At 30.0% G+C, this 16,581-nt stretch overlaps 1 protein-coding gene across 5 annotated transcripts in view; it reads right to left on the bottom strand.

Annotated features, from left to right (window-relative positions):
* Positions 1 to 15,015: 15,015 nt before the first annotated feature.
* The window catches only part of LOC107443766 (glutamate-gated chloride channel), a 174,253-nt gene continuing 172,687 nt past the window's right edge, over positions 15,016 to 16,581 (bottom strand). For all 5 annotated transcript variants that reach the window (XM_016057732.4, XM_016057734.4, XM_016057733.4 and 2 more), the window contains one exon: positions 15,016 to 15,788. In XM_016057732.4, the coding sequence (XP_015913218.1) occupies positions 15,615 to 15,788 (174 nt within the window). In that variant the 3' untranslated portion in view covers positions 15,016 to 15,614. The remainder of the gene's footprint in view (positions 15,789 to 16,581) is intronic.

Genomic DNA, 16,581 nt, shown 5'->3' with positions numbered 1-16,581 from the left:
TAAAAACTAACCAAGAAACATTTTATCAAAAAAAAAAAAAAATTCGACAAAAGAACAATATTAAACACAAATTCCTTCAAGTATTTAGTAGAAGCTCTTTCTTTCGACATTAAATTTGAAGATGAGGGCTTTTTTTATGCGATTTACGGAAGAAAGCACTTTGGCTAAAACCACACAACTAAACAAATTCCATGCAAGTTTTTAGACACGCTTTTACTTGGAAACTCAAGTTTCAACGACATGGGAATAACAAAAACGTTAAATACATATTCACTTAACGTATGAGAATTGTGAAGATAAAAAATTAAGAAATAAGTGCTTTCACTTAAAAATATTTAATTTAAACTTAAGGAAAATAAGAAATCGTCATCAAGACTTGAATGAATATTTCTTTTACCTTTAGAAATGATTTTTTCATATTTCTATTTGGTTAAATGTTTTTTAAATGTAATGCTTCTTAAATTTGTAAAGAAGTTGGATTCAATATAAGTAGGTTACAATGATATACAGTAAAATTATTTGCTTTCGTTTGAAAATATTTTCTTTAAATTTGTCAAAATTGAAGCTCCAAAATAGCATCAAAGCAAGCATAGAAAAAAAATAGAAAATCACGTGATAACATGGGGTTGGAATTGCCATCCGGAGCGCGATTTTCCAATACAGCGGCCTTTAACGACCCGATCCCTTATTTTGCATTTTTTAATTAAAATAGAATCTTTATTCTGGGCTTTTTTTTAGTTCCGGTAACAAACTTCAAAATAAATAAAATCTTGTTTTATAGTTGGGAAAACTGCAACCACGAGGAAGGACTCGAAAAAAATGTGAGTCGTTAAAGGCCCGTGAATTGTAAATTAACATACGTTGAGGTAGGGGACTTGTAAATTATACGTACTGTACAACAAAGATAAACACAAAGCATTGTACATTTTATTTATGCAGTATTCCTCTACATTTTAAGCATTTATGACCCACAGAAGATGCTCAAAAGTTTTGCCAGGCACCTGGAGGCATGCTTGCCATAACTTCTGTTAGCGTTACTCAAAAGTTTTGCCAGTGTGGATGTAGCATGGAATACGACGTCTTATGATCCTGTCTAATTTTTATTTATTTTACATATTTGCTCTACCCATTTTTAAAATTCTAACACGAATTAAATTCCGGCAGAGAGGTGGATTTTTATTTTTTGACTTACTTACCCTGGTTGTCAAGAAAATTTCAGTTTCTTATAAAGGGCATCAGTAAATAAATAGCCATTAAGGTAAATTACAGTGGGGCTATTCAATAAAAAATTTCACCAATAAGCTATCTCCGGGTACGCATACCTTTTAAAAAACAGAATAAAATTTAATTTTAATTATATGCTTTCAAAAATATTGTTTAAAAAAAAGGACTATCTAGCTGCCTAGTTATTATTATTTTTACTAACGTTCTTAACTCGTCGAATATAATAATGATTTTTTTCTCATTTTATGCTAGTTTGCATAAATAAGGAAATAAAAATAAATGAATACATAAAATTTCGAAAATATTTCTAAAGTAGAAATTTTCTATACAAACAAATTAAAGCAACTTTCTTTCCTCCACATAACCAATTTAAATATTTCAGAGAAAAAAACAATTCATATCTTTTCTACTGCAGCATATAATAACAATCAAAGCTCAGTATTATGAACAAGAATACCATTTTTATTTATAATATTTTTCAAAAGGAAAATCCTATAACAGTAAAAGCTATCTTAATTATTTTTAGTTTAATTGTAATTGTGCCTTCATGCGTTACGGAAGTTTTAAGAATCGTGTTAGGTCTAGAATTCTTAGAAAATGCCCTTCAGTATCTAAATATACTCATAGCAGAAAATTCATACATGAAAACTTAGCATCTGTTATTTCTTGATTCGGTATCATTGAGGGAAGATAACGAGTTTTTGATCGCCCCATAAGACTAAAGAAAGAGGATCGATAGACTTCATAGCCGTTTTGAGCGATTTCAACTCGCGATCATCGATCTTTTAACTTTCTCTCCCATTTTCTACATCTGAAAACAAAGTTCAATCTAATAAATTGCTTCTTTAGTAACACAGTTCCTCACATCTACTATTTATCATTTCTTTGTCTGCCTCAGTTAAAACACTAATAAATTAACACCATTAAACGTCAAAAGGCAAAAGCTCTGTGAAAAACTTTACTTTTGTTAATACAATCATGTGATTTCGAAGCTTTATTTTTGAAGAGAATTATTTTGCATTTGGTTATAGCATTTACGGGTCGATATAGACTTATTTTGGGAATTCCAGTAATTGTGTAAAAAAAGTCATATTAAAATTGTCATGAGAAAAGTAAAGTTTATGTAAGTTTCTTCATTAGAGATATTTTGAATGGCGTTCGTCTTACATTAACCGTAACGGTAAGGAAAATATAAGTGCATACGCTCTATGTATATGTTTTGTAACTGAGAGTGCAACAACATCTCAGTGCATGATTCAGCTGAATGAATAGTTCAGAGGGTGATTGGTCTTTTAGAGAAAATTCAAGGGCAATCGGTTTTAGTAGAGTGCCTATTCCAGACAAAGTGCTATTCCTTACTTATGAAATCGATTTTTGACTGTTGGAAATGTTTGCTTGTTAATGGAAAATTGGGATAAGGTCGTACACTAGAAAATTCACCACAAAATTCCTTTGGTATTTAGCGCTAACAGGCAGAAAAACATGTACCATGAATGCCACTTCGTTGCAATAGCATTTTCAGAGGGATAATGGTACTTGAGCATCAACGCAAACTGTTGAAAATCGGCTTCATCGCATAGGATAGCAATCTCGGAGACCAGAGGTTTGTGCTTTATTGACATGATATGACGTGAACCACGCCACTTTCGAAGAAGATGAGCATAGTAGTATCTGATATGGATATGAAATACGTGGTACAATGTATAACGTGAGATTAGACGTACTATCATCTAGAGAGTACGTGGTCCACGGAAAAATCATGGAAAAATGGTCTGAACAGGTACTATAGTCAATGGTGGCAATAATCTGTGGATGGAGCTCTAACGACTGAACGAATCAGATCCGTCGACAAAGCGTTGCCTCTTACACTGAAGTAATTGCATTCAATAGGAGAACAATTCAATCACTGGATTAAATCTTACCCAGTAAGTGGATATATTTTTTACAATTGGGTTAGTTAGCATGATCACCGATTGTGAAACCGATAGAGCATATTTGGGGACACTCTAAGGAAAAGTATTTCGAGACCTATATCATCCTAGGAACAATTCAGCAATCGGAATGAAATGCGCTCTTCTTCATAAGTGAGAAAAATTCATCAATCCCTTTTCGAATAATTTCATTGAGTCCATGCGTCGTAGTTGTGGGACGAAACTCCAAATTTGGGAAAACCAAGCCTCTTAGTCAATTTATTTTTATGAGAGAAATCAAACTTTTTGCTGGCTTGTATGATAGATAAGAATCTAACATGTTTACCGGCAAATATCGATCATACAATTAAATTTTTATTTGCTCATGGCTTCATTATCTTTTCTCACATCTTACATATCTATACAGTATATGGCAGTCATTATAACATTTCCTCTTTCGCAGTTCATATCCCAAATCCATACATCCCCTGATTGTTTTCAGTTGCGTGTGTGCTTGTTGGTGGAAACATTGTGCTTGTTAACTCTACCACAGATGGGACAAGTTTTAGCATTTTATGGAACGCTTTAAAAACTAATGACATAAATATGAACTTTGACGTAAATATTTTATACGAGTGTCAATATTAAAAAGGTTGCCATGTACCTTGAAGAGGAATTGCTATCAAAAACAGCAGGAGAATTTTCATTTATAAATGAAAATGTCACTAACTTTATATATATATATATATANTATATATATATATATATGCACGCATAATTTACAATAAATGATGGCTTTTGTTATTTTATCAAAAATAAATGCGTTTACATAATTTCACTATATATTGATTTTACCTGAGAAATAAAAGTAATTGTGTCAGAAACATTTGATCCGCCCTCTTTTTCCTCCAGGATATTATTTTAATTGCATTTCTCATTAGCGTACCCCTCTGTAAGTTTACATTACAGATTCAATGAGAGAATATGTCTTTCCCTTCGTAAAGATCGTCATATATGTCAATTTGTAAAGCGTTTTATCTTTTCTTTTAGATTTTTATGCACAATAGCTTGGTTGGCATTATTGTCTAACTAATTCGGGAGAATAATAAGTAAAGGATTTTAAAGCGAAACAATCAATATTAAATAACTGATTTTCTATTAAGTAACTTATTTTCTCGCATAGTTTCCATTTGTTAAAAATGAACACTTCTGCAAAATAAATATTATCTGTAGGAGATAATAAAATTTTTTACTAGTTACGTGGCAGGTAAGAAATTCTGACTAACGTGATTTCTATTTGATTACAATAAAAAAATGGAATTGTGTGCTATTTGAAAACAGCATTATGCTTTCAATGCAGGACCGTTTCTATATGCACTTTTATTTTATAAAATTTACATGTCTCTTTTTGTACTCTTAAAGAGGTTATAAGAAATACACTTGCTTGAGACTTCTGCACATAGTTGTAGAATCAATAAAAAAGAAGCGGTAGCCATTTATCAAAATCCGTGCTATTTTGAAAAAAATGAAGTTAACCAGAAATGTAGTTCCTGGTGGGATGAAAAAAGTCAACACATTTTCATTCATTAGGTGGCAGCACCTCTGATATAAGCATGGCATATGCTTATTGATACGTACCATAGTAATCTCATGCTTATGTTGTCATTCCCTACATTTTGTTTTTGAAAGCAAAGTTCAATGGAGGAGCCAATGGCAAATATTTTCTCTAGTTTACTTTATAGCACTTTTGAAATTATAGTCATGCTTCTAGAGTGTTTACGTACTAAATTCTCGTAATAATTTATTGATGGAAAAATTATTTTTGTGGTTCAATCAGTAAAACCTAAATTTAATTACGGGTATACAAGGCAACTTACAGTGACCTGATAAAGCAAGACTATACATTTTCAACTAACAGAAGACTTAACTTGCTTACATCACCAACACAACCTTCATGTTTAACGTATTCTGCTGATAAGGTTATCAAAAGTTTTAAAATAATTTATTTTCAAGAAATAAAATTCGGAATAAAACCCTAACTCGAATATGCAATGAACATTTAATCTAAAAGACAATTTTCTCCACTAATCTGTCATTTCTTTCAAAATTTGGAAATGTGTCGCATTTGACCTGTTCTAGCGTAAACTCTATGTTAGAAAGTACTTTGTTTATTCTCAAGTCATTTCGGAAGTTTGCGCCCTTTTTGTTCTTATGAAATATTTCAGAAAGAAATGTTTACAATAACTTTAAAACATTTAGGTTTTATTGCAGTGATTCTTTTTTTAACACTTAAAATTATTAATGTATTTACATTTGAAGGAAATAATTTTGCACTTTTTAATAAAAGAAATTTCTTGGATTGTATATTTTAATTGTTTAAATAGCGACTTAAGAAAAGATTGTATGAATAATTAGAAGTTTGATAAGTTCACTATTAAGAAATATTTAAAGGCAATATAATTAAAAAATTGAGGGGAAATTTTTTTAAATGCTTTTTAACGATGTTACAGCTTTGGAACAATGCCGTTTTGATGCATTGCCATTTTTGGAACATGGGCTTTTTTTTACTAATGTTTTTTCCGGCTGCCTTATTTGAGTTCCAGCTCGTATCTTCGGTCGGAATAAAATTGTTTCCACTTAAAAGAACAAAAGATCGTAAAATATTAATTTTTGAAATGCATCAAGAGCTTGCACTCTCAGTTAAGCTTAAAATAATCATTTATTGGCGAGTTTTCTACTTAAGCACCAGGAGATTTTAAAATATTTCAATATGAGCCTTATTCATGAGCTGTGTACATTTTTGCAAAAATGCCAAACTTTTCAAATTCATTTTGATCATCAAATTTCACTTTCTTAATAAAATTTGTAATTGATTTTTAATTTTATTTTATTTACAATTTTTCCTGAAGTTAGTTTTTATAAGTAATATTAGAGTACATTTCGATATGAGTAAACGAAGTGAAAAATCAATGTCCACTACGCCACAGGCAGGTTTTCCTTATCAACTAAATCTGTTGGTTTTTCAAGCTCTGACTCGTATCTCTAGAGTATGGTGCTAAGAGCAAGCAAATTTTGTAAATGAGACAAATTAAAAAGTATCTATTATTCACTAACTCCTACGGTAATGACAAATGCATCGTGGAAATAATATAAATCTCAAGAATCGGGAAGGAGAAGTTAACACTAGCAAGAATCTTTTCAATACCATTGTTGGGAGCATTAAAAAAAAATCCCTTTTATGTTGTACTCTATCATTGTTAAATAACACAAGAAAGTAACACCCATAGAGAGCAATCAATTTATGAAAAAGAATTTCATTTTCAATCGTTAGAATTTCAACAAAAGAAAAAGTTCTGATAATGAATGCTTACTTTGATTGCGATAACATCTGCCACTATTATTAGCCACCTACAAATTCATTAGAAATTGAACCTTTTCTATTTTAACAGCGCTATTCATTCGGAATAACTGTCATAATGACAACAGTACATGGGAGTGGCTCAGGAGGTAGAACATTCGCCTCCCAATGAGGTGAACCAGGTTCGAATCCAACCGATGGCTGGTCGAAACGAATTCCACTCTCGGCTAGCACAGACCACAGTGCTGACGTAAAATATCCACAATAGTAGATGATGGATCATGGGTTAGAATCCCCTTGCCATCTGGCTAACCATGAAAAATTTTCGGTGTTTTCCTCTCTGTGAAGCGCAAGTGCGGGTGAGTTCCAGCAAAAAGTCTTCCACGAAAATTAAGTTTCTCCCAATACTTGATCCTGCAGTTAGTCCCCTTGTCTTCTGGATTGACTACAAAATTACATAACCACTTAGTTGAACATCGGTAGACGTAAACTCAAATTTGGGTCGGCTGTTCAACGACGGTCATAAAATAAAATAAAATTGATTGACATGTACGCAACATGACTCGATTGAATCATACGAAATCTGGAAATTCAACTCTTGACATGCCAATGTTTGAATCATTCTGGGCATCATCATTGGGCATCAAATTCAAAAAAATTTGAATTTGATGCCCAACGTTAACCTTTCGAAAATTCATAAATATTGTTACCATTTTGCAAAAATTAGGTTATTGGTAAATTATGATAAAAACGGGAGGAAAATTTTTAAAAAAATTCTGAAATATTTAAAATTCAATATATATATNACTATATATATATAAATAATCAAACTAAAAGCAAAAAAGGCTTCAATATTTAAATTTCAAATGTATGAAAAATAATATTATTTGGAATTTAATAACTCGTTAAATTCAAACTCAAAATCTATGTTCTATTTTTTTGTCAGTGTCATGTAAATTGTTAATAAAGATCTACAATAACCTTTAAATAATAGATTGGTACCTGGTATTTAATTTTTATTTTTAAATTTCATGTTTTTCTTCAGAAAATATATTGAAATTTTTAAGCAATATAAAACTATTGATTTTTTTAGATAGTTTACAACTCATGAAAGAGTGAATTTAAATAATTTATTTCTCAGCATTTTTAAAGAATTTATAGCTTTTTTCATCACCAATCAAAACGAATTTGAATAATACTGTGGTTTTTGGAAGTTTGATGAAAATGCTTCTTTATGAGTTGATGCGGAATACATTAAAATTGATTTTATCAATATCAAAAAACTCTTCACTTTATTTTTAACCGCGAAAGAAAGATATATTGTCATCAAATACAAATTAAAGAATATATTTTGTTTGAATAAAATCAATGAGTTATAAAAAATACATATCTCTTGAATGCTTTTGAGGTTTTTGTTAGCTTTCAAATCATGTTTGGTGGTGGCAGACAAAATAGAATTTTTCTCAATTCGAAACAATTCGAAGATAAAAAAAAAGGATATTAAATTTCGAGCCATTGTCACGCAAAGTGTTATCAAATAATCTAATTCATTTTTCTTCTATTTTATTTTTGAAGAAAAATAAATCTCTTCCAATATCCTATTTAATTTCCTCTCAGAAAATAAAATGCTTTACAAAAAATATATAAAAAAAAGCATCGTCGAAGTCATCAAAATGGCCTTATTATGCGGGCTTAAAAGTTTTTCTTTAATATAAAGGATCTGAAAATATTGTGGCAATGCATGGACATCGATAAAAATTTCGACTAAATTCTGAAATATGTTAAAAATGGCCTTAATTTCCTTAAAATGGATTTAGTATGCAAAAAAGTGGACATAAAACCAACGTTTTTATGATACCCCTTCACCTCGTGTTCAGTGGTTCTGGTATAAATTAAACTTTAGCTAGGACAATGTACGTTCTGGGAGACTGCCAGGTTGTTAGAGAATAAAATGTTTAAAATGTTTTGCATGAATTAATGTTTCGCTTTATTTCCTTTACAAGCTACGAAGTTCTAGTCTGTAAGGATTTAATAAATTCTAATACCCTTAAAAATGTTTCATATGTGTTGTTTGCTGTAGAGTAATTATTAATACAAGGGAAGTTTATCTTCTGCGACGTGTTTATTTCAAAAACTAATAAATTTTCGCACTTTCATTTTCTCTATCGTTGATAGTTATTAGACATAAGCTTCTGTTCTTGTTTAAACAATTTTTTTATTTGTTTTTTTTCCAAGTTAAGTTTTTCTCTGTAAATTGATGCAAGATCTTCTCTATTTATTATCATATGAAATATTTTATCGTATAAAATGAATTTTTAAATCTTTCCACGAATAGTTTCAAAAACACCTAGTTTGTCTCAAATTAATCATCAAAAAATATTTGAACAAATATCTATTTATACAAATTACTGAATAACGTAAAGAAATGTTGAGAGTTTCTTTGAAATTTAGATATTACGATAGAAAGTTTACATGCATATTAATTGGATTTAAAGAGCTATTGCAAAGGCAGCAAAATTATGACACTAAATATTAGAGCAAGTAGTACGTTAGTTTTCCGGCGAAAGTTAAAAAACTATCACTAAACTAAAAAGTTATCACTAAGTGTCATCTGACAGTAAGGCTGAATTTATTATTTATTCATTATTTACTAATATTTTTGGGAATGTATTACAGAAAAGTACAATTTTCACCTGGGATGAAGGACAGACTTTCTTTGAAGATTGTTTTAGTTTAAAAATTTCTTCTTTCTATTATCGAAAATTTAATATTCGGATTTTAAATAGGCTAGAACTAAAATATAAAATTCAAAATAAGCTTTGCATTTTACAACTATATTTTAAAATAACTATATGCACCGAAGAGCCATTACATTATGACATCCCAGCTAATTACATGTTGGACCACCTTTAGCCCTCAAAACTGCTAGCACCCGATGTGGCATTGATTCCACAAGGAGCTGATAGGTAGTCTGAGGTATCTGGTACCAAGCGCTCACCAACTGGTCCTGCTATTTCCTCACATTGTGAGGAGGTAGCGTGGCAGCACGAAATTGGTTTTCCAAGTAGGACCACAAATGCTCTATTGGATTAAGGTCAGGTGAGTTTGGGGTCCAAAACATGACTTGAAAGTCACTGGAATGTTCCTCGAACCAATCCATGAAGATTCGATCCTTATGACATGATGCATTATCTTGTTGGTAAACACCATCCCCTGCATTGTTCTATGAGGATTATGGGTCCTAATGTGCCCCTTGAAAACATTGTTCCTGGGTGAGAAAAAATGAAAACCTGGGCGAGCCCATTGTTATAGATGGAGGGTGGTCATAATGTAATGACTCTGCGGTGTAATTGTGGAATTAGAAATCTAAAGCGAAACTGTCGGTGTATTATTTCAGAAAAAGATCTAATCTTCATTGTTTTGTTTATATTTATTATGTGTTTTGCGTGTCGTAAGGTAAACTAATTTTGCCTTAGTTTTTAATTTATGCTATATTTTTCTTTTGTTTTCAGACCAATAGAGATTACAAATAATTAATTTACTGCTAAATAATCTACTATTAAGTAATGTTTAAATAATAGATATTAATTGATAGTTTGCCTTTAAATACTAAGAAAGTGATTTTTTCCAATTGTATCAATCAAATTCTTGCAACTTTTAAAAACAGCGTTCAGAATGAAATAGACAAATGTGAAAATTTCCTAACAAAGAAAAAAAATAATGATTTTACAAAAAAAAATTTGTTTGATTCGCGAGAGACCTTTCGGTTTATATGTGTTTAATGCTGAAACTTCAGTGTATCCTAATTCAAATCCTTTAAACAAAAGTAAAATACACAATTCCATACACTAGCGTTGATATTTTTTTTAAATTGCTGGGAAAATTAGAAGATATATTATATAAATATGGAATATTTATTATATCAGGTATTGTATTAGTATATTATAATAATTCCACCAAATTATTAGACGCACTGTAGTTTTTTAATAATTACATGTTTTACACGAAGTTACATGCAATACTTTTATATTTAAACATAAATGTAATGGGCTTTTTCTTCAAAAATATTTTTATGTTCTTCCCATTTGTATCTATTTTTAACGTATTGCATTACGATGTTAACCAATCAATACGCGAACATAAGCAAGTCAGTAGTGTAAAAAACAATAAAGCAGTATACTATTATGTGATAATTAAGATTTTACATAGAATCATTCATGCGTCTAATAATTTGGCCACGGACTGTATATATGTTAAAATTGGATTNTATATATATATATATAACGGAAATACATAAAAACGTCGATGTTAAAACGTATTTACTTCGAAACTTAAATGATCTCAATTTCTATTGCAATCATTTCGGGTAAATACCCGCGCTCGTTTATATTTTTTCGCAAAAGATAATTATAAATTCAGTTATTAAATTAGCGCATAGTTTAGTAGTAATTATTTTTTAGTCATTTCTCAAATAGGAAGAATCTCAAAATTTTTAAATAATTCTAGCGTTTATAATCAAGCACTTATAAAAATGGACACAACTTAATTGCATTTGTTTGCCTTGCAATAAACGAAACACTCTTTATTTTAGATGGGCTGTGTTCAAAATTTTCATGTTCCAAATAATGCAAAATGTACTTTCATCCAATAAAAAGTCGGAATGAGTAAATACATTCTTTCACTTAAGAGTAAAAATTGTTTTAAGTGTAATAGTAAAATCCCTTCCAGCTATTTTGTTAAGTTCATTTACTTCTATAATGAACTTCCTTTAAAGCCGATGTTCATTATTTTCATCGCCAAGAATAATTATAATAACTACACTTTATTTTCGCTCTCTTACTCTCAAAGCTCATTTACCAAAAGTTATTTGCCTAATTTTGAAAACTTTTTGTTATTAAGGATTTAGTTCCGCACTCATAATACCGAAATTTTGTGAAGAGCAACTTAATGAATTTTCAATCATAAACAGGGATTAAGCGCTCATGGTATTAGAAATATATTTAGTCATGTAACTCCACAAAATCCTACTTTCCTCTTTGAAAAATCTAAAAAAAGGAAACAAATGCCAAAATCTGACACTTCATGGCTCAAATCTTGACCTTTATTTAATACGAAAGAATCTATTTTAATTATAAAGACACCTAAGGCGATGTTGTGTTTTTTATATTTATTTCTTTGAAACAAACGCCGGAAAGTTAATTCAGCATATTAATATTTCATTTTTTCTATTTAATCAAGGGAATACGAAACAGAAATTTATTAGTGTGATGGATATAGCCATGAGGGAATTTTACATGAGCATAGAAATCATAGCCTAACTAAGTCTTTTCTTTTTGACAAAATGAATGCAATTATTATTTCTTTTGTAAACAAAGCGAGTAGCTTAATTATGTTATAAGTCTCTATCTGACATCCTAGACTATGATAATTGTTTCTTTTATTATATTTTTTTACAGTTGTTAATATTTTCATTTGTTTGTGTATTTCTATCAATATTTATCGTACAACAGGATACGCATTATTTAAGATTTAAGGTTTTTTGTTATAAATAAATAATAAGATATTTTTCTTCAATTTCCAATGAAAGTAATTAGTAATATATAACATGATTAGGTGCTTTTTCTTTAATGAACAAAAAGTATTCGTAATAAAAATGATTTTTGAATAATGATGTTATTTTGCCTTTAGTGTATCAATTAAAACAAAATCATAAAAATCTTACTTAATTATTTATTCTAAAAGATAAAAGTCAAATGTTCGTAATGTTTTTTTCCTTCAATTCCCTCGTGAGTAAATGGTGAAAAGACTTTTTTCCTGATACATTAAATGATTATTAATTGTGTGCATTTTTTATGATCTTGCTCTGTTGTTTGAACTTTTTATATTTACTTAATATTAAAGCTTATATTAAATTATTTATACCATTTATTGTTGAGTGCTCAGTCAGTAAAAATAAATTATTGGCTCGAAAGAAAATGTTTCTAACTTTGCAAAATAAAGTGATTCATTGAATGAATTTTTTATTTGATCAAAAAAAGACGTTTTCAACTAACTACCATATGATAAAAATAATAAATTTATTCTTTATAAAATATCAAGCAAAATATGTATCACTGTGATATAAAAAGTTAGGAAATTTTTACACTTTATAATACAAAATGTCTGCCTGCGAAATATCAGAAATATATTTAATTTCCCCAAAACAAACAATAATTTCGTGTCTTCTAGAATATCATTGAGATTTCGAAATTGTAACTAAGCGATGGAAAATGAAACGATTAATTTCAAATAAATATTTAATATTTCTTGTAAATGCAGATTTGTCTTGAAGCTGTTCACAAATTATTAAAAAATTACGTTGTTATTATTTATTGGGATGACTAGGGTATGTAGCATAAGTCAAGGCCTTCAAATCTAGTGATTCCACATGATTCTTTATTGATGTATGTATACTGATGTTTGTGAAAATTACTACATTATGAATGAATTGTCAGGGATTAATGAAATTTATTCCAGATATTACTGATAGTAAAAATAAGCTATCAAATTTGCAAGGAAAAAAAGAACACCGCAAATTAATATTTTGTGTGTCAGTCACGTTGAGCAATGAAAGCATATACACGTTGTGTCATTGAATCATACACATTCTAATTCTAATCCTTTGGAATGGTATTCCATATGGTTTCATCTTGACGCCAAAATTCAGTTTTACTGTGTGTCCCGTCAGCTGTATGAGCGAGTTGCAGCCCGATGAAATTCCGAACTTGCTATATGGGTGAGATATACGAGGAATAAAGTAAGTCATGGTAGAAGTGAAACCTGTTGTGCACTGAAGAAGCCTTTTAAGGTTTACAGACATTTGCACGGACATTAATCTGGTTAACAGAATGCATTGAAGAGGGGGGGGGTGGCTCCATTATTTCCCTTATGTAGCGAACACTGTTGAGGTTGTCCACAATTTGTTTTGTGCTATATGGCATCTGACGTTTCCTCTCTAGCGTACTGATGTGTACTCTTTCACTATTGCATTCCTGATTGTAGCGAGATTCATCGAAGAAACCAACTTGTTACCTCAGGTCAGTGAGCTCATTGAAGTAGGAGGAATCTGTGATTAAGCGACAAAGTAATCCTGCATCGAGGAAGCCTTGGCCGCAGTTGATGTTGCAGCAGACGGCGAAAAACTATTTAGCTAGCCAAGAAGACACATATAGCCGTGTTCCAACCTTGTGCTAAAACACGAGAGGAAGTTTTACCGTCTGTCATAGCCCTGCGGATGATGAGTCTCGTACCGTACTGTTGTGATATTACTTGCCTCACTGCCAGCAGGTCAGTTTCTTCTAGTCCATTTCTTTCAATTACGCATCGCTGTTGCGGCATTACACTGCGTGCGGGCTGAGTTTTCTCGATTCGAAAATCCACTCGTCCTCATCCAAATCCCGTTTATTATTGGTATGGCACTCTCTGCTTTCGACGAGGCATATTGACCGCTAATTAACCCCTTCCTTCTCGCTCCCGTGAAAATGACGGGTGAGGTTTTGCCCTCTTTTTCTCACTCCCGTGAAATTTCCGGGCTGGAGGGTTCAGTAGTAACGCGCCAATAAGAATAAAACTAATAATTTCCTTTTTTTTGCCCGGAAAATATTTTATTTCTCATTTTACACACCAGATGGCAGTACCAGGATATTTTTTAGTTAATTGTAGATAGTTAGTTTATTTTAAACTAGATGTCAGATACGAGTATTTACAAAATTGGCATTTTTATGACAGTTTTCTTGAAAATTAACCGATCGTTAAGGGGTTAAAAGTTTCCGTCAGGCCAAAAATGATAAACTGATTTCACAGAATCTTTACTGTCCTTTATTATACATGGAACAATCGGCTACTAATAAGTCAGTTCTCGTTCCACGCATACGCAATCACTTTGTAATTTTAATCATTTGTCTGTCTTTCCTCACTTTACATTCCATGATTACTCATTGATTCTCGATGAGTTTGATTGCTTATATCAAAATACTCATTCCATGAGCCTTGCTGCCATTATTTAGCTAACCTATGATATTTCTTGTTTTATTAATTTACAATAGATTTAAAATTGAAATTTAATAACGCAAATCTTCATGTAATGAAATGAAGGAATGTTGGATAGATTCGAATATATTTATACGAGGCTTAAACTCGTTTTTCTCAAGTCAAGTTCTTATTGTATGATCATAACATTAAAACAATTCAAAATTTCGTCTCATTATTTTTTTTTTTAATTATTTAAAGCCAAGTTGAAAAAAAACATCATTATTTATTAGTATTTCCCATTAAGCACTAAATACATTCAAATATATTTGTATTTCCTCGATGTGGAAATTGAATATGGTTTATTTGCAAATTTTTATATTTCGAGTTATTTTTTACAGTACCTATATATTTCAATACTTTGAACTGAAGTATTATTTTCAGTTATTACGCAAATAATAAATTCACTTTCAAACATAATTTACAATGTAACAAATATTAAAAAATAAGCAAATATCACATTTTAATATATTTTATTTACAACTTCAATTAAAACACATATAAAGCTCAATACAAGATTAAAAAATATTTTGTTTCTAAAATAATTCATATTTTAAAACTAAACTAATCATCACCGCTATAAGATTTTGCTTAAAGAACAATGAAGTTTAGATTTAAGAATCATCTTGGAAAGATAGATACAGATAATGTCTCTAGTTTGATTTTAAAATTCATATTCATTTACTTTATTTTTGGATTTCATAAAAGCTTAAAAAAATATTTTTAAAATCTTTCTTTAATTTATTTAAAAAAAATAAAAAAAAACATAGTAACATAAAGATAATAAAATATAATAAAACGATAAACAAAAAGACTTATTTAACAAAAAATAAAAAGAAATCAGTACTAGAAACAATACTTATTTAATAATTATAGACGAATAAACATTAAAGTACTATACAGCAATAATATATGAATAATATAAAATCATAGTTTCTTCTAAGTAAATCTGTGTCAAATCTCAAAAGTTATTTACAATTTCATGAAGAGTGCGTAAATGTCAAAAATCCAACTTTTCACGTCACTTTATAGTATAGAAGAATTTCTAAAAGATATCATTTAATTATGTGTTTGCTGTCTCTTCCTTTTATGTATGTGAACCAAAATATACAGTTAAATATCACAAACGCCACTGGAAAGAGTACTCGACAGATGAAATCTATTCGCTTCGATAGTGGTATTTGATGATGAGAACAATTTTCTAAGATGTTTTGCACTTTGTAGGACTTCTGTAAGCAAATAAATTAAAATGTTTAGAGAAAAGACTTGTGGTGTAGCTACCACTATAAATATTAAATACCAAATCACTAGTATATAAGACATGTTAACTTGATTCTATCTTAAGGTACCTTTTGAGAGATGAATAGATAAACAAGGTACCTTTTGATAGATGACATAATCAAAAATTAAATCCCTTCAGACTCTAAACCTTTGACGCAGAATTTTTATTAACCCCTTTCCAGTGTTGCCAGAATCCAATTCGGGTAAATATTACGTGCATTATTTGTAATGCTCGAACTGACTTCGGGCAGGAGAAAAACTAACGTTTCTATTTTGTGAAGCTCGAGCTCAGTTCGTTTCTTATTTAGGATACTTAATTCACTATTTTCCTAATAGATGGCATTAGTGGTCCTAGTTTTTCACCGATTACGACTTTAGTCGAGTGAGGGAAAATGTGGGTGTTGTCAGCTGCTTTATTGCAAAAATTTATGTATTGAAAATCAAATTGTTGTGTTCTTATATTATACTATACTAGTTATATTATACTAGTTATATCATATTTAGCTTCAAAAGTTTGTTTAATTGCTCTAATTGAATAAGATGTGTGTGTTATCCATTACTTTTTTATGTGCATGTAAAATCTATAAATACAGTAGTTTTTGCATTTAAAATTTTATATATGTAATAAAAAACCATTTTCTTACTTTTATAATAATATAAAGAAAAATTAAAAAGTCAAAAAAAAATTTAATTTATATTTTTGGTCAATTTTTTTGAAATATGTTGACTGAAATATGAACA

The sequence above is a fragment of the Parasteatoda tepidariorum genome, chromosome X1, assembly GCF_043381705.1.
Source record: "Parasteatoda tepidariorum isolate YZ-2023 chromosome X1, CAS_Ptep_4.0, whole genome shotgun sequence".
NCBI lineage: Eukaryota > Metazoa > Arthropoda > Arachnida > Araneae > Theridiidae > Parasteatoda > Parasteatoda tepidariorum.
This window is presented reverse-complemented; position numbering and strand designations above follow the sequence as displayed.